Source organism: Chaetomium tenue (genome assembly GCF_020726465.1).
Source record: "Chaetomium tenue strain MPI-SDFR-AT-0079 chromosome Unknown F5144scaffold_2, whole genome shotgun sequence".
Classification (NCBI taxonomy): Eukaryota; Fungi; Ascomycota; class Sordariomycetes; order Sordariales; family Chaetomiaceae; genus Chaetomium; species Chaetomium tenue.
In genome coordinates, this window is record NW_027117330.1 from 1,560,129 (window position 1) to 1,576,697 (window position 16,569).

At 55.5% G+C, this 16,569-nt stretch overlaps 6 protein-coding genes across 6 annotated transcripts; 2 read left to right on the top strand and 4 right to left on the bottom strand.

Annotated features, from left to right (window-relative positions):
• Window positions 1-334: 334 nt before the first annotated feature.
• On the bottom strand, window positions 335-4,069 carry F5144DRAFT_590062 (P-loop containing nucleoside triphosphate hydrolase protein; the record flags this gene model as incomplete). Its single annotated transcript, XM_066790122.1, has 9 exons — window positions 335-405; window positions 448-706; window positions 746-773; window positions 864-1,261; window positions 1,301-1,467; window position 1,652; window positions 1,758-2,414; window positions 2,577-3,779; window positions 3,836-4,069. The coding sequence occupies 9 exons, from the start codon at window positions 4,067-4,069 to the stop codon at window positions 335-337; spliced, it is 3,018 nt and encodes a 1,005-aa protein (XP_066646182.1).
• Window positions 4,070-4,556: 487 nt separating this feature from the next.
• F5144DRAFT_599312 (FtsJ-like methyltransferase-domain-containing protein) lies at window positions 4,557-5,810 on the top strand (the record flags this gene model as incomplete). Its single annotated transcript, XM_066790999.1, has 2 exons — window positions 4,557-4,659; window positions 4,714-5,810. 2 exons carry the CDS (start codon window positions 4,557-4,559, stop codon window positions 5,808-5,810), a joined length of 1,200 nt encoding a protein of 399 aa, XP_066646183.1.
• Window positions 5,811-5,913: 103 nt separating this feature from the next.
• On the bottom strand, window positions 5,914-6,656 carry F5144DRAFT_599313 (uncharacterized protein; the record flags this gene model as incomplete). Its single annotated transcript, XM_066791000.1, has 2 exons — window positions 5,914-6,251; window positions 6,428-6,656. The coding sequence occupies 2 exons, from the start codon at window positions 6,654-6,656 to the stop codon at window positions 5,914-5,916; spliced, it is 567 nt and encodes a 188-aa protein (XP_066646184.1).
• A 466-nt stretch (window positions 6,657-7,122) lies between these two features.
• On the bottom strand, window positions 7,123-8,785 carry F5144DRAFT_640663 (uncharacterized protein; the record flags this gene model as incomplete). Its single annotated transcript, XM_066792747.1, has 6 exons — window positions 7,123-7,513; window positions 7,584-7,768; window positions 7,825-8,244; window positions 8,292-8,420; window positions 8,469-8,497; window positions 8,554-8,785. Coding segments are annotated over 6 exons (1,386 nt in total), but the record flags the coding sequence as incomplete, so codon positions are not given.
• A 2,093-nt stretch (window positions 8,786-10,878) lies between these two features.
• On the bottom strand, window positions 10,879-12,431 carry F5144DRAFT_590065 (methionine aminopeptidase 2-like protein; the record flags this gene model as incomplete). Its single annotated transcript, XM_066790123.1, has 5 exons — window positions 10,879-10,935; window positions 10,992-11,078; window positions 11,139-11,303; window positions 11,367-11,630; window positions 11,685-12,431. The coding sequence occupies 5 exons, from the start codon at window positions 12,429-12,431 to the stop codon at window positions 10,879-10,881; spliced, it is 1,320 nt and encodes a 439-aa protein (XP_066646186.1).
• Window positions 12,432-15,650: 3,219 nt separating this feature from the next.
• F5144DRAFT_599316 (uncharacterized protein) lies at window positions 15,651-16,194 on the top strand (the record flags this gene model as incomplete). Its single annotated transcript, XM_066791001.1, has 3 exons — window positions 15,651-15,842; window positions 15,945-16,037; window positions 16,162-16,194. The coding sequence occupies 3 exons, from the start codon at window positions 15,651-15,653 to the stop codon at window positions 16,192-16,194; spliced, it is 318 nt and encodes a 105-aa protein (XP_066646187.1).
• Between the last annotated feature and the right edge of the window lie 375 nt (window positions 16,195-16,569).

Here is a 16,569-nt window from a genome sequence, read left to right on the forward strand (position 1 = left end):
TCATTGGACCTGTCCCCCTTTGTTGCTTTGTTCGCAGCCAACCGCCTTTCTGTTCGCACTTTCTTTGTCGGGAACAATGGGTTGTGCTCCGGGTTGCTGGCCACACCTGCCTGTCGCGCGTGGATCATTCATCAACTTTTGGCCATACTGTCTAATGGTATAGAGAAACTTCTTTGACGACGAGATCTACCCTAAGATGGTTAGGCAGATAGTTGTTGCCAAAACACAACACTGTCACGAATGGAACCTTCTGTAAAACAAGAACAAGCAGCATAGGTACCTACCTACCCACCTAGGCACTACACTACATCCGGTTGCCCGGGGTTTGTCAAACTCAACACTCGGTTTGCCTCATTACGATGAGCAATCCCCAAGAGGACACGGATGCCAACACGATAGGCAATACTGCGGAAACCAACAATAATGGCGGTGCTCTCGCCTTCTTACTACGGAACTCTCCTTCACTATCGATGTCAGAGTCCACTCCCGGCCTCAGACGGTTCTCCCGTTCCCTGTCATCCAGCGCCGCGTCCCGGGGTTCAATTGCTTCATCCGCCAGCAACACAACCTTCAAGTCGTCCTCAAGCAAGAAATCAGAGCCCACGCTTTCAGAGCTGGACTCTATCTGGGAAGCGAACCAGGCCACCCGGGCTTCCATCTGGGAAGCCGACGAGGTGATCCGGGCCTTTGTCAATGAACACTGGGCCTACCATGCCAACGACATAACAATCGACTGCCAGCTGACGCTTCCATCTCTGCGCGCGATCGGCCAGCTGTCTCATTCCGAGGGGTCACGCGCATGCCGGCGCCTCATCCAAGTCCCGGTCATCCACGAGGAGGTGGCCCTCTCGCTGTGGGAACACCTTGCCGAGGAGGCACGCGAGGACGCTACCACGGGGCTGGCACAACCACCATCCCCCGGTTCCGAAACCACCAACACCACCACCAGCTCTACCTCAGAAACCACCACCCCCAGCCCCGAGGGAAAACGAACCGGGCGACGAACCCTCACAACCGCCACCAAATGGTTGCGCTCCCAGAGACGCAACTCCACCACCACCACCGTAATAAACCAGCCGCCGCCACCACCACAACCACCCTGTCCCTTCTGCCCCGGTGACTGTCTCCCCCCCAGCTCCAGGGCGCTCCTCCATGAGCACCACAGCCATTCCCCAAACAGCGACCACCCCACAACAAGCGAATTATGGCAGCACCCCGGCTCGACGCTTCCACCACGTGCATATTCGCGCTCGCGCAGCCTCTCGGGCGACACCCTGTTTGAGTTTCAGTACGCCCCCACCAGCATGAGCAGGGGCATGAGCATGAACACGGATATGGGTATGGACATGGGTACGGGTACGGGTGCCAGTGAGAGCGAGGGGAGTGGTACAGAAGAGAGTGAGGGAGGAGGGAAGAGTTCACGGCGTGGTTGTTGTGCGTGGTTGTCATCGGCGACGAGTGGTGTTGCTTTGTTTGGGGCGGTGGGGAGTGGGTGTGGTGGGGGGCTGAGGAGGGTTTGGGGAGCGATGGAGGGGGGGTTGTGGAGGCGGTAGGGTGATCTGGCTTACCTAGGGGCTACCAGCCGGAATGAGGAGGAGATAAGATACCCAGCGTACCTAATATAAATGCATGCTAATAATTCTGCCACTACCCTACCACACGTCTCCGTATACACCACCACAAGCTTACAACCCCAACCCCTCAACCTGCCCCAGAAACTCCCCCCTCGCACCCCGCAACAACCCATCCACATCCACCCCCCCCAAATACTTCTCACTCACGCCCGTATTCACCCTCCTCGCAAGCAACTCCTTCAACTCCCAACGCCACTGCTTAACCTCCGCCTTGGTCACCGCGCGCGCCTCCTTCTCCCTCAACTTCTTGCCACTGCCCTTCCCCTTCCACAGCCCCGCAGCCTCCAGCTCCTCGGCATTAAACTCAACCCCCAACTCCTCCGCCGCATTCCGCATCCAATCATCCTCCTTGGCCCCCTTCTCCTTCGCAATCCCCGTCTCGGTAATCTTCTTCGCCAGCCCCACGCGCGGGCGCAGATGCGAAACCAAACGGCGGTCGATATCGATGGTATGGACGCCGACGCCGGCGCTGGCGAGCTGCGCGCGCGACGAGTTGACGGCGGCGGCGGCGTGCACCTTGGCGATCAGGCGCTGTGTCGGCACGGCCTCTTTGGGCCCGCACAGCAGGATGGAGATGCCCGAGGTGCTGGCGCGCGCCGTGCGGCCCGACCGGTGCACGTAGTCGTCGGCGGTCCGCGGCACGTGGTAGTGGATGACGAGGTCGATGTTGGGGATGTCGAGCCCGCGCGCGGCGACGTCGGTTGCGATGAGGATGGAGGAGGAGGTGGTGGAGGAGGTGGATGATGATGATGATGGGGTTTGGGTGGTGTTGTTGGCTGCCTTGAAGCGCTCGATGGAGCGGAGCCGGGCTTTTTGTTCCATGTCCGAGTGGAGTGCGAAGGCGGGGAGATTGAGGGCCTGGAGGAAGGGGGTTAGGCGGCGGACGGTGTTGATCGAGTTGGTAAAGACTAGCGCGCGGCGGGTGGGCTGTAGGAGAAGGACTGAGTAGAGGTACAGGTCCTTTTCGAGATCGCCGCATTGGATCAGGCCTTCTTTGAGGTTCTCGGCCATCTGGGAGATGGGATTGGTATCGACGAACTTAGGGCGCTCTTCGCGGAAGTTGAGCTTCTTCAGGAGGTACTCCAGCGATTCGGTGTCGCTCGTAAGGTTGAAACGAGCCTTTCCGGCGAGCTTTTGCTGCAGGTTCTTGTTGAAGGTGGCCGAGAAAACGAGTGTTTGGCGGTGGTGCCGCGGGGCCTCGTCCTCGGAATCGTCATCGACTTCCTCCCCTGGCGCGGTCCGGTCTATCGCCTTCAGAATCTCTTCGGCGTCCTTGAAGTGGCCGTCTTTGAGAAGCCGGTCCGCCTCATCAACAACCAGAAAGTCGATACCCCTAAGTGACCCTAGCACCGAGTTGCTCGAACTCATCAGCTCCCACATTCTGCCCGGCGTCCCGACCACGATGTCGGCTCTCTCCAACTGACGCTGCTGCTTCTGCACCGCTAGGCCTCCAGTCACGGAACAAATGTAGGGACCGGTGGTGAGTCCGGCGCAGAGTAACTTGAGATGGTCGCAAATTTGGTGGGCGAGTTCTCGAGTCGGCGAAAGAATCATGGCGATCGGCCCCTTCTTCTCGGCAGTCGGGTTCTCGGTTCTCTTGGCCAACCAGCTCTCCACGATGGGAATCCCAAAAGCTAGCGTTTTTCCCGAACCGGTTGCTGCTTTCCCAACGACATCGTGGCCGTTCATGATTTGGGGAATAGCTCTGGCTTGAATGGCGGTCGGTTTGGCGAACTTGAGGCGGGCGATAGACGACAGGATCTGGGGAGAAAGGTCAAGCGGGACCCACTGGGACATGTCGATGTCGTTGTCCTCAGCCTCAGCTTCCGCGAGGTCGGCAGCCTGGGCAAAGACATTGGCTTCGAGTTCGGTGTCCTCCTTGGCTTGCTCGACCTTGGCGCCCTTCTTTTCCTTCTTTCCCTTCTTCTCCTTCGTTTGGTCCTTGGCATCGGGTTTTGGCGCAGCATTCTCTTCACCCTTGGAACCCTTTTTCTTTTTCTTGGACTCCTTGTTTGGAGTTACGGGCGCCGTCTGCTCCGTAGACTCTGCAGAGCCTTCCCCGATAGCTCCATCGGCTCCTTCTGGCGCATCATCGAACCCCCCAAATTCTTCACTGGCATCCGACTCGGCAGTAACAGCAGCCACCTAAAGTGAGTGAGCGAGTGTAAGATATTTGAGACAAGCAGAACACAAACACTTACAAATTTCACAGTGTCACCGTCTCGCACAATGTCAACGCCCTCAACCTCCTCCAGGCCGTAAAAGCCCTCGGCATCATCATACATTTCGGGCACCTCGACCGTCTTCCATGCCAGCGAATCCACGCTCGTCACGCGCTTTCCGGCATTCGACTTTTGACGCTTGGAGCCGGCATTGGGTGCTTTGGAGCGTTTCCCCTGTCCTTCGGAACGTTTCCTCTTCTTGTCGATGACCATGTTGTGAGATATCCGGGTGAGTTGTGAGTGAGAGTGGCTTGTTGAATCTGAAATGAAAAATCGCAGAAAATGGTTGGTACTGAATCGCTGAAAGCTGAGGCCCACTTTTACCCGCACTGGCGCAGCCCAGCGCTGACCAAATCTTGACCGCCTTCCTGATACGGTTTACCGTCCACAGCGTTACCGTAACTTACGGCAGATGCCCCTCCACCAAGCTTCAATTTCATGTCCCTCCTTCCTTTGCAATGAATGAAATGAGTCTTTCACCTGCCTGTTTAATTCACATCAAGCATCTCCCACAGCACCTACCATTTGCTCGAAATCCCTTCTTATTACACAGATCCGCATAAAGAGGGACTTTTAGGCCATTTTTATTTTCCCTTAAGTGGGCAACACAGTGACCCCCAAGTTGTGACTTTTGTCGGCATTCGAGAGATCGCGGGGTTAGGTGCTTCTTTTTTTTTCTCCATAACCCACCAAATCCAAAATGGGAAAGTCCTCCAAAGACAAGCGCGACGCCTATTACAGGCTCGCAAAAGAGCAGGGCTGGCGTGCAAGGAGTGCCTTCAAACTGCTCCAGCTCGACGAGGGTGAGTCAACCTCAACTCCACGGTTTATTGGACACACGAGACTGACACCAGCAGAGTTCAACCTGTTTGAGGATGTCACACGTGTCGTCGACCTCTGCGCTGCTCCGGGTAGCTGGTCTCAAGTACTATCTAGAGTGCTTATCAAGGGCGAGAAGTTCGGTCGTTGTGCCTGGCAAGACAGGGAAGCCAAGTTCCGCCAGCACATGCTCAATGTTGTCCCCTCGAATGCAACCCCTGATCAGGAAAAGCCGATCTCGAAAGATGAGGCCCCCCAAGCGCAGTTGAAGCCACGGAAAGACGTCAAGATTGTGTCCATCGATCTCCAACCCATCAGCCCGCTCCCCGGCATCATCACCCTACGCGCCGACATCACCCACCCGGCTACTGTCCCCCTGCTTCTGAAGGCCCTGGACCCCGATTACGACCCAGAGACGATGAACCAACAGGCTTCACAACCCGTGGACCTCGTCATCAGTGACGGCGCCCCCGACGTTACCGGCTTGCACGACCTCGATATTTACGTGCAGTCGCAGCTGCTCTTTGCCGCCCTCAACCTCGCCCTGTGCGTGCTGAAGCCCGGCGGCAAGTTCGTCGCCAAGATTTTCAGGGGCCGCAACGTGGATCTGCTGTACGCGCAGCTCAAGATATTCTTTGAGAAGGTGTACGTGGCCAAGCCCCGTTCATCGCGGGCTAGCAGTGTGGAGGCCTTCATCGTGTGCATCAACTTCCAGCCGCCCGAAGGCTTCAAGGCTAGCCTGGAGGAGCCTCTCGGTGTCGGCAACCGACTGCCCAAGATGCTAGCAGACCAGAACGCAGTGGCACCAATCACGGCACCGGTCTTGATGCAGAATTACCAAACTGGAGCCTGGGACGTGACCCCTGAGCGGACACAGATGGCGGACGAGCATGGGATTGAGGAAGTCGAGGTTGACGATCTATCAACCGAGCCGCACGACAAGGACATCCGCTGGATTGCTCCCTTCGTGGCATGCGGCGACCTCTCCGCGTTCGATTCGGATGCTTCATACAAACTCCCGGACGACCACGTCTCGCTGGACCCGGTTCAGCCGCCCACCGCGCCCCCTTACAAACGCGCCATCGAAATCAGGAGAGCCAACGGCGGGGCATACGGAAAACCACCAGGCAAATAAATAACTAATCTTAACCAAATAAAACACCAACCATTCCCCCCCTAACCAGCTCCACCCACGTTCTGTCTCCCTCCCTCCCTCCCTCCCTTACTCCCTCCCTCCCTTACTCCCTCCCCACACCCGCATTCCCATCCCCATAAACATTCCCACCCCCCTTCCTCTCCATAATAAACAACCCCCCACCCCCCTCCGACGTAATCACCCTCGCCCCCATCATCGCCTCATACATCCGCACCGCCGTCTCGTCGCGCGTCAGCAGCAGGCACCGCCGCAGCTCGGGCCACCCTGCAAGCACCTCGTCCACGCACTGGACTAGCCACTTGCCTAAGCCACGTCCTTGGTGGGCGGGGAGGATGTACACGTCGGTGAGGTAGGCGAAGGTCGTGTAGTCGGTTACGAGGCGGGCGAAGCCGGTCATGGGGGGTGGGGTGGCTTTTTGGCCTTTGGGGGGGGGGGGGGAGGGGGGTTAGTTTGGGGTGGTTGATGAGGTTGAGGGGGGTTGATGGGGGTGGGGGGGGGGATGGTGGGTAGGGGAGGGCAAAGGGGGTAGGAGGTTGGGAGGGAAGAAGGGATGGGATGGTGGGGTTGGCGAGGGGCAGTAGGGGGGTTTAAATCACCTTGGTGGTTCCCATCCTCCGCGGGGGCGGCGTACAGTCCGAAACAGAGCGACTGCTCGACGCAGATTTTCAGGGCGTCGGGCGTGAGCGGCTTGGCCCAGTAGACCATGTCGGAGGCGAAGGCGGCGTTGACCGCGTCCAGCTGGATGAGGGAGGGGTCGGTCGAGATGGTGTAGCTCGTCCCGGACACTTCGCGCGTCCAGGTGCGTGGGGGGAAGGAGGGTGACATCTTTGTTGTTGGGCTTAGGTTGGGGCCGGGGCTTTACTGCCGCTGAAAGAGGTATGTTGGCGTTTGGTTTGGTTGTAGAGTTTGAGTTCTAGCTAGAATTCGGATAGAGGGGACGTAGTTGGGTTTTTATCTTGAGAAACCACACCCTGTGAATCAACCTCAATTGGAGTCACAGTGGAGGGAAGCGCGGAACCGACCCGCAAATGAGTCATCTCGTGTTCCTCGCATTCGGAAATGGAATGGCTACTACTCCTTAAAACATCTCACAGTTCACATCGTTCATGAAGACGATCTGGTATACAAGACATTATGTTATTATTGCCTAAAGATGGTAGAATTGAAATGGCAAAGCAAGGCAACACATTAAGGAGTGGTGATAAAGTGGAAGGCCACCCCTCTGGTCGACCCCCTGAAAACGCAACAGCAAATTAACCTCCCACCCCCCAACAAACAACAACGACCCCATCTAGTAGTAGAGCGGGTTCTCAGGATCAGTCAGATCGAAGATGACGCTCGAGTGCGGCTTGGCACCGCCACGGTTGGCGAACTCGCGCTGAAAATCGATGGAGCGGTTGAAGCTGAGGCTGCCGTCGTCGAGGATGTCGATGTACAGGGCCTTGAAGTCGGCCGGCGTGTTGATCAGACCCAGGTTGCCGGTCTGCACGAAGTAGTCGGTGGCCACCAGGTGCTTCTGGTCGGGCGTGACCTTGACGTAGTGGGGGCCGATGGTCGGCTGCTCCTCATCGGGGTCGTCCAGGCGCTTGACGTTGTTCAGGTCGCTGATGTCGAGAGCCGCAATGTGGTTGGCGGTGGTCAGGGAGAGGTAGAAGAAGCGGCCGTCCTGGGTGATGTCGGTGCTGCGGTGGGGTTAGTTGATTTTGGCCCAAGGAGATGATGTTTTGGTAGGGATTCAAGGTGGGAACTCACTAGATGGCGACGGTGTCACGGGCCTTGGGGCCGAGGTCGAAGAGCAGCTCGGCAACGCCAGGCTTGCCGTGGGCGTCCTTGCGCTCGGGGTAGATGATCCAGACCTGGCCGAGGTGAACAGCCGTAGCGAGAGCAGCGCCCTCAGGGTTGCCGGGGATGTGCTTAACATCTTGGATACCACCACCCTGCACGTTCATTAACAAATTGATCAAAAAAGCCCGCAGCTTCAAGAAACACTTACGTTCGGGATGGTGATGGTGTTGAGAATCTTCTTCGTGTCCAAGTCCCACAGACGCAGGGTGTTCGCCTTCCTGATGCCGAGACTCGGGTGCAGGATGGTCACCGGCTCAACAAAGTCCGAGGTGAGGATGTTCCTCCTCTCCCAGTCGATGCTCAGGCCGTGGGGGTTGAACTGCTCGCCGAGGATGTTCAGCGTGCTCTCCACATCCTGGGGCCATTCGTGGATAATGTTGAAGTCGGCATCGGTCTCAACCAGGCGACCGGGCGAGGTGCCGACGGCCGAGCCCATGTACGTGATGTAGAAGCCGCCGTCCGGCTTTGCGCGGATCTCATCGGCGATCGAGGAGAGGAGAGCCCGGTTGCTCTTCTTGAACGTAGGGCGATAGGGGTTGGTCGTGTCGAAGTAGAAGGCCGTGTCCTGCTCCTGTCAGCAGGTGATCTATCAAAATCATCTTGATGGGAACGCACCTGGGTCTTGAGCAGGGACAGGAGGCCACCTCCAACCAAGGTCTTGCCATCGAGCGAGGGACCGAGATGGTGAGGGTCGTTGCCGCTGCTGGGCACATCCGTGATCCACAGGAGAGTACCGAAGGTGTCCTACACCAGTCAGATTTTGTCAACGAGAAAAGGGGCGGTAGTGCCCACATCATCCAGACTGTAGGTGGCGAGGAAGTCTGTAGATCGGGTTAGCATGTCGACTATTAAACGGGTCAAAGATCAAGACACGCACCCTTGTGCTGCCGGTCACCAGCGCCGGTCCAGAAATACCCAATCTTCTTGGGCTTGATATCGCTGGCCGTGAAATGAGGGCTGTCCAACGCAGGCGTGGGGACCTGGAGAATGGGCAGCGGGGGAGCGAGGTTGTTCAGGGGCTCCGTGACTCCTGGGATGCTGGGAATCAGCGGAGGCAGGGACAGGCACTGCGCAAGGGCAGCGTAGGGGATGAACTGGATAATGGTTGAGGTCTTCATCGTGAAGGAATTAAGTGATTAACCGGTTGTCAGCAAAGGAGTGAACAAGGCTAAAGATGCTGTCGAATCCGAGGATGATGGAGAAACTTCTGGGCTGAGAGAGCATCCAGGAAGCTCCCTCTTATACATTTTCAAGCCCTCATCCTCCTTTCCGCGATGTCATCATTCATCTCCTTTTCTTTAGTCCGATCTGATGCGACTTCCATTACAGAGCACGCAACTCGATGGTTTCCCGCCATCTTGATCGCGACGGAAGTTGGGTGTCAGAACAAGCAACGATCGACTAGGACTAAGATCTACTGAGTTAGGAAAATGTGCCCCCATTCTCTTCCTGCAGCGACGGCGTGATGGGCGCGGGTGAGAAGTTGTGGGCCGGGGAGAGAGAGAGGCCTAGTGGTCGGTGGCGTAGATGACGCTAAACATCAGATGGGGGAAACATCATGGTGATCGCATGGGGTTCGGTCCCCGACCCGAGAGGATGAGAGAGTCACTGGTGTGCTCAAAATACCACCCCCCGGACTGAGTACAGGTTCTACAGTACTAAGATTGTGGACCTCGACGTGTGCAGCTGCCTACTTGTTTGTTACTCTAGGAGTCAAGTCACGGTACCTTGTTGTGCTCAAGATTCATGAATGTTGACGGATTTACTGACATGCATAATATTGCCCTGGTTCCGGCACATCTCCATCGATCATGTCACCCCACGATATGTGACCTTGGCAACCTGGCGGCCGGAACGCCAAGGCAGATGAAGCACCGAGATGAGAGACGCCGTGGGTGGGTGGTGGGCATGACATGTCTGCATGTACATATGTGCATATACTAGCCGCACTGCATGTCAGCTAAACAACCCATCCCATGTACATGTACCTATGTAGATTCAATTGCCCAATGATATGATGTTGCTCTGGTACGGGAGCTGAATTCTCCGTGATCTAATAGGGGGACATCGAAAATTCAGGCTTGGAGCTGAAAAATGGCGGACGTGAAGCTTGATATCACGACATGCTTGGCATGGTGGTGACATCGTAGCCCTGTCGGTAGATCTCCACGTGAAGCAGCAACCTCGACGTCTAATCCATTTTAAGCTATGATCGACTTTTCCCGTTTCTTTTCTGTCTTGCAGCCTCGTGGGAGCTGACAAAACCCACTGGATGGGGATATTTCGGGAGCCATCCGACCGGGGGGTGCCAGATCTGGAGATGCTGATCGGAATTTGACATCTGCAAGCGGGGATGTATCGTCAGTGGGGGTAGCGATGTTGCCATAGCGAGATCGCCGAGCTGGAGCGACTAGTATGTCGGGATCGGGACTACTGGTTCGTTGGTTGTTCCCCCGGGTTGCATGCCTGAAGGGCAAGTCGGCGACCTGAGCGCCGAGCTCATCAGCTTCTCCCCATGTCTTGGATGGGAGCGTTGCCTTGTCTGTCTCGGGAAGGTGGCATCCGCTGTGCGCCGCGGGTCATCACCCACCGCGAACTTGTTCTCTGTCAGGCACGAACACCTCGATGTCGATCATGACCAAGCTTCAAAGGAGGAACTTGTGTAACCCCCCACGCTTGCCCGCTGGTCCTCGCCCTTCTCCTTTTCCATACGTCTCTCCCCCCTGAACGACTCACCAACAACGCCCTTCACGCTTGGAGCTCCTCTTCCCGTCAACCCCAACTCTCGCCACTACGTGTGCTTGTACTCGCTCCCTGATCCCGTCCACCGACCCGCATCACCTGCCTTGATACATCATTAGCTCAGTGTTTCTACCCAACACTACTCCACCATTCACCAAAAAAGGCAGCATCGCGCTGGAAGTGGCCGAAGAATGGCGGAGATCCCGACCTAACCACTTTTTGCCGCGACCGACTCCTCCCATGCCAGGCCAAGCTAGCACAAGTTCGAGTGGGTTGTCTGCTTGGAAATGCTGAACAACTAGCCGAGAGGGAAAAAATGATCAAATTCAATGTGCTATACAAAATCCCTTCGCATTTGCGTGACGGTGCTGGGAAAACAACCCCGGGTGGGGGAAAAAAACCAGGACCAAGGGATGGGGAAAAAACTCAAACGCCCCCAAACTTGTCAATATCCATCCCTCTAGTAGTCGTCTCCACGACTGAAAACCTCCTTGTGCGTCTCACGAAGGAGAAAGGTCTGCGAGAATGTTAGCTTCAACTGATCATTGGGAGCAGGACCCTCAGACAACGCACATGCTCAAACTGGGCCGAATACGACCCCTTGACGTCCATCAGCGGCCCATATTCTTCCACGACGCCTTGTTGGACCAAGCAATTCATCTGCGCGGTTCGTTAGCACGGGTGTCCACCCAACATTCATCAGGGACAGGCCGAACTCACGCCAGCCAGGTACTTCTCGACGTTGAGTCGCTCGAGATAGCGGCGGCAGAACACGATCGTGCCAAAGTTCTCCCTGATGGTCTTATGCAGACGCTTGGCAGAAGACAGAGCCACGGGCACATTCAGCGGGGCATTGTGGTTGAGCCCGTAACCGTAGACGCCAACCTACTCAGGCGTCAGCATTTCCCCTTCTTTCGCATCGTCCAGTTCTTTGGATAAGAGACTCACATCATCGACTATGTAGCCGCGCCCCGTCGACCCGAAGGTCTCGATGGCAAAGATCTCGCCCTCTTCCATCTTGGTCTGGTCGCGGTTCTTCACAAACGGGATGGACTTGCCGCCGTGGATGCGATACTGATGGATGTTGTGACCGGACAGGTTTCTGATGGGCTTGACACGGTAGGTCTTGCCGCGGATCTCAACCTCGTAGCTTTCCATGACTTCTTGGATCGCAGCGCTGACGTCGCTAATGCGCACGTCAATCCCGGCCGTCTGCAATACTGTTAGTTGTCAAACCCCCCGTTAGCATGTAGGGGAACTTGTCACCTTAACACCCGTGTTGGTCGCATCCTTGACCGCAGCCAAGAGGTTGTCGTAGGTCGGGTCGAACGCCGTAGTGAAGGCGCTGTCGACAATCCAGCCGTTGATGTGGACCCCGAAGTCGACAGTCAAGACGTCCTGTTCTTGCAGCAGGACTGGCTTCTGACCAGGGTTGGGCGTGTAATGTGCGACCTGGTTGTTCAAGCACAGGCCCGTGGGGAAGCCCATGCCGGACTTGAGGGCGTCTCTGGTTTCCAAGCCGGCATTATCTAGCAGCGCCCGGACACTATCCTCGATACCGACGGCAATGTCGTAAAGGGACACGCCGGGTTTGGCTGTCTCCTGCACCCATCGCCGGGTCTGGCGGTGGATCTCGGCGGCTTTGCGGTAGTTCCGGAGGAAGGTGTCGTCTTCCCAGTGCTGCCGAGCGTTCGAGCGACGCTCGGCGGCCGTGGTGCGTGCCGTGGCCTGGTATTCCAGCACTTGGCCCTCGGGGAAATTGCCGGAGGGGAACAGCTTGTCCAACGGGATCCTCGGGGGGGAGGATTGTTCGCCGGGAGAGTCGGCCTTGCTCTTCTTCTTGGACTTCTTCTTGTTGCGCTTCTTGCGTTTCTTTTGAGTGGATTCAGCGTCGGCGGATGCTGGGTTTACTTCACCGCCGTCACCGTCGCTCTCTTCATCGTCACCACCATCTCCGAGGCAGCCGTCTCCGGCTCTCGACATGTCCGGGCTACGCGATTCTCCCCCCGACATAGGGTTCGAGTCATCCAGACTGGGCGTGTCACCTGGTAAAAATGAGCACGTGCATTCAAAAATACTTCATCTACTTCATCCATGCGATCACGTACCATGCCCATGCTGCCGACGCTCATCGTTCTCTGGAGATTTAGCGCCCATTCCGACATTTACGGGTTGGGAGTGCTTCTTTGAAAGCTTGCGGCGACTCAATACGGAAGGATGAGAAAAACGGAAAATTGAAGATGTCCGGCGAAAGATTCAAGAAGGAGTAAACCCCTGGCCTTAAACCCGAGAGAGCATCCCCCGGTGCTAACCCCTCGAGCCCCTGTAAAGGATGAATACCCGGTGGTTGGGTTGAATAAAATTCGACCCCACCTCTCTTGCAGAGAGGTGGCGCCAAAATTGCCGGACATCGCAAAATACCCGGACAGGCGGGTCCTAAACCGCGCGTCAAATTTATAGTTACTGTAAAACGTGTAGAGTTGTGACGAACCTGCCTAGGATCCTATCCTGTTAGGGTTCAGTGAAGGTAATCTTGCAAAGGATACTTAGGTTCGGTGCAGCCAAAAGGTGCACAACAATAGACTTGTCTCAACAGTAGGCTTGCGAGCTTGTAGCGAACTGTAGTTGTGATTGCTAACTGGAGAACTCCCAGAGCTCTCCAGAACGAGTGACTATATACTATCTAGTATCACTATCCCGCTGGTGATAATCCCTCCTTGTCATCGACAACTGGTGATAGTCACCCAGTGTCACCGACAGTCAGTGATAATCCTCCATTATCACTGACAGCCCGTGATAACCATTTCCATTGGTTCTTAAGCGATTGGCTGTTAGCGTCCTGCGCGTTCGGCTGCGACCGCCCCGGGCCGCTCCCTGGGTCATTCCGTGACAGTACGATGGCAGTATCCCGGACTAATCATCGGGCAGGAAGCATAGCCAATGACAAGCAAGGAACCAGGGTGCTCAGTGTGCTCAGAGCCAAGGCTGGTGAGCATCATGAGCACCGAGATTAGAAGAGTATATAGTCACTCGTTCTGGAGAGCTCTGGGAGTTCTCCAGTTAGCAATCACAACTACAGTTCGCTACAAGCTCACAAGCCTACTGTTGAGACAAGTCTATTGTTGTGCACCCTTTGGCTGCACCGAACCTAAGCATCCTCGAGAGATTACCTTCAACGAAGCTGAACCCTAACAGGATAGGATCCTGAAGTAGGTTCGTCACAATCCTGAAGTAGGTTCGTCACATATAGGTAAATAGGAAGGTAGTAGCGGTTGGAATAGTGGTATTTCTGATACCGGTAATACCTTCAATACCAGTAATACCTTCGATGGTGATACTAGCGATATTAACGAGGGGGGTTAGGCGGTTTAGGGGGTATAGGCTTAGGAGGTCGATTCTGAAGACGACCCGCTTTTCAAATAGAAATAACCTGTCAGACCTCAATTTTTATTGCGTTTTTAAACGATTCAGATTTATCCGAACAATTCTGTTAATTTTCAAAAGAATCTATTTACAATTCGTTGTATTGTAGTTGATTGAGATGGCCAGTTTAATACGAGAAGACACGAAAGTATGGCGATTTGTATAGGGCGGTGTCCGGGTATTTTGCGATGTCCGGCAATTTTGGCGCCACCTCTCTGCAAGAGAGGTGGGGTCGAATTTTATTCAACCCAACCACCGGGTACCCGCTTTTCTTCGGCTCGTCTCGGTGGGCTTGGCAGACAACATGGCACGCCCCACCTTCCCTTTCTCGGGAAACTGCGTGACTGCCAAGCTTAGAAGATATGTTACGCTGTCAAGCCGTGGGTGATATAACCAATGCACGATAGAAGTACAGCCGCTGTTGGCTGAGTTGACGTTACTCACAGCCGTGTCCAAGGCTATGGTTGTGATGTCAGCCTGCCAATGCCCGGTCGCGCGTAAAGGCGTCACCAAGATGCGATACCTAATGGGAAGGCTGTTGTTGGTGCAATTCAGAAGATAAAACAGTAATAGAAATTATGCCTTTCTCACAGTGACGTAGAGAGGTGGGTACAGAAAAGTAAAAACCGATATCTCGTTCCGAGTGCACATAATCGATGCTCGATGGCAAACTCTTGCTGCATTCGGGTTCCGAATAGCTTCAGCGGACCCGACCCCACGAATGCGGGGTATTTCTTCAGCATGCCGTTTGTGGCTTTGTGCTCCCGGGTGGGTCCCGTCCCACACATTTCTCCTATTTGGACCGCGCTTGAACCTCTTCGCAACTTCAACTTGACAGTCAGCGGGTGGATCGAGTTGGACTTATTATTTGTCCACCAACTCACCCACGTTCGCCGCGACCCTTTTCTCCATCATATTTTCGGCAGTTCTTGGGAGCAGAATGCGCACTACGTGCGGATGAAATGGGTCGCTCTTCGACACCTTGGCACCGGGTTGGACGGACCGCGCTAAGCCCTGGATCTTGAAACAGATGATGGCATCAAAAGAAGAGTTACAACAATGGGGAGTCGGGCTCCAATGAGTAACAACCTCAGCCACGTGTCATGGTGATGCTCTACCAAAAGGCTGCAGGGAGGCGCGCGGCAAGAGGTCATTCCAAGCTCAACTTAGCTCTGGGCCTTGAGCTTGAGCTTCAAGGAAAGCGGGCCAGCGGATGAGGGCTATGGGGACCGTGGAGGGGAGCGACGGGAATGCCTCAAATCAACAGCAAACAAAGCAGCGAGGCCCTTGAAGCAAACGGAAAATTCAGCGGCCGAACGGTTGGAATTCCGAGGGCTTTTTGACTGGGGGTTTGGGGAAAGGAGGTTGCGGCTGCTGATGGTGGGTGGTGCCGGTGTTGCTGCTTGCACCACTGGCAACCCCGTGTTTTTGTGCCGCCCACCTTTTGTTTTCCTTCCGACATTCGACATTTCGGCTCTGCAAAACACCCTTCTTATCCCATTATCCGCATACTTTCCGTTCAAAGAGATATTCTCGAGTACGAAATCATTTTCTTCTCCAACCTAGTCTTGCAACTTTTTGTTGTCCAACCCTTCTTTTCCACTGTGAGTAGAACTTTCCGTCCTGCGACGGAGCTTGGCTTTTCTCGCGCTGTGCGACAGCGCGCGACAGAAGCGACACATTGCGCGTTGGACCTCCGCCTGTCGCGTCCCATGTCCACCAACCCTCTCGCGCTCTGCTTGCATTTTTTGTGGTTGACCTATGCTTATCCATTCGGGCAGACTACCAGTTCCAGGTAAAAGCGTAGTTATGGCTCGCGAAACGCGGTCGGCGACGGGCAACTCCAAGCCACGCGTCATCTCGGTCATCGACACCGCGCCCACCATCACGCGCAAGCCCGCAACCAAGAAGAAGGCTGCCCCCAAGACGGAGGCCAAGGGCGCCAAACCCACCGGCGTGACCAAGAAGAAGGCCCCCAAGAAGGACGGCGCTGTTGCTAAGGTGGGCATGCCCTTCGCTCACCAGTCACACCGGCCCGATTGCTTCAGGCCTACGGTCTTGAGCGCAGACATTCAACCCGGGTACTGACAAACGCTACTATAGGTCAAGGCCGCCGTGAAGAAGACGGCGAAGAAGGCGACCGCGACGGAGAAGAAGACAGAGGAGAAGGCTGAGAAGGTCGAGAAGGCTGAAAAGGTACATCCCCTATCCTTAGGTTTCATGGTCTTGACGCCTCCAATCATACATCTGCAACCCCCCCTCCCCCTATTCCTTGGTCCCTTCATCATGGGAGCCTACCGCTAACCAATTGTCGATGTAGGAGGTCAAGCCCAAGACAACAGCCAAGAAGTAGAGAGAGGCTACCGCCGGATTATCGCATGCTGCCGTCTTCTGTTTTCTCGTGTGTTGAATCGTCTCTATCGAGCAAGCTACAGTATTCTACCTTGCTCTCTTTTTTTGGTTAATCACGTCGCGTTTCTCTGGTTTGGGTCCTGCTTCAGTCGGCAGAGCATTTTGTCAGGGTTCGGTTCTCTTAGCGTGGTGCAGGGAAGGGATGTATGAAGAAACAAGGTGTTGTCTGTATCTATTGGCCTGTTCCGAGCGTGGAGGAATGCTTTAAGTTGTCCATCCCGAGGCTCTTTCGCACTTGATGAAGACATGAGCGGCATCATCGAAGACCGGATAAACTAACACCCAGTTTGTTGCGCCCCCTCTTTGTTGGGGTGTT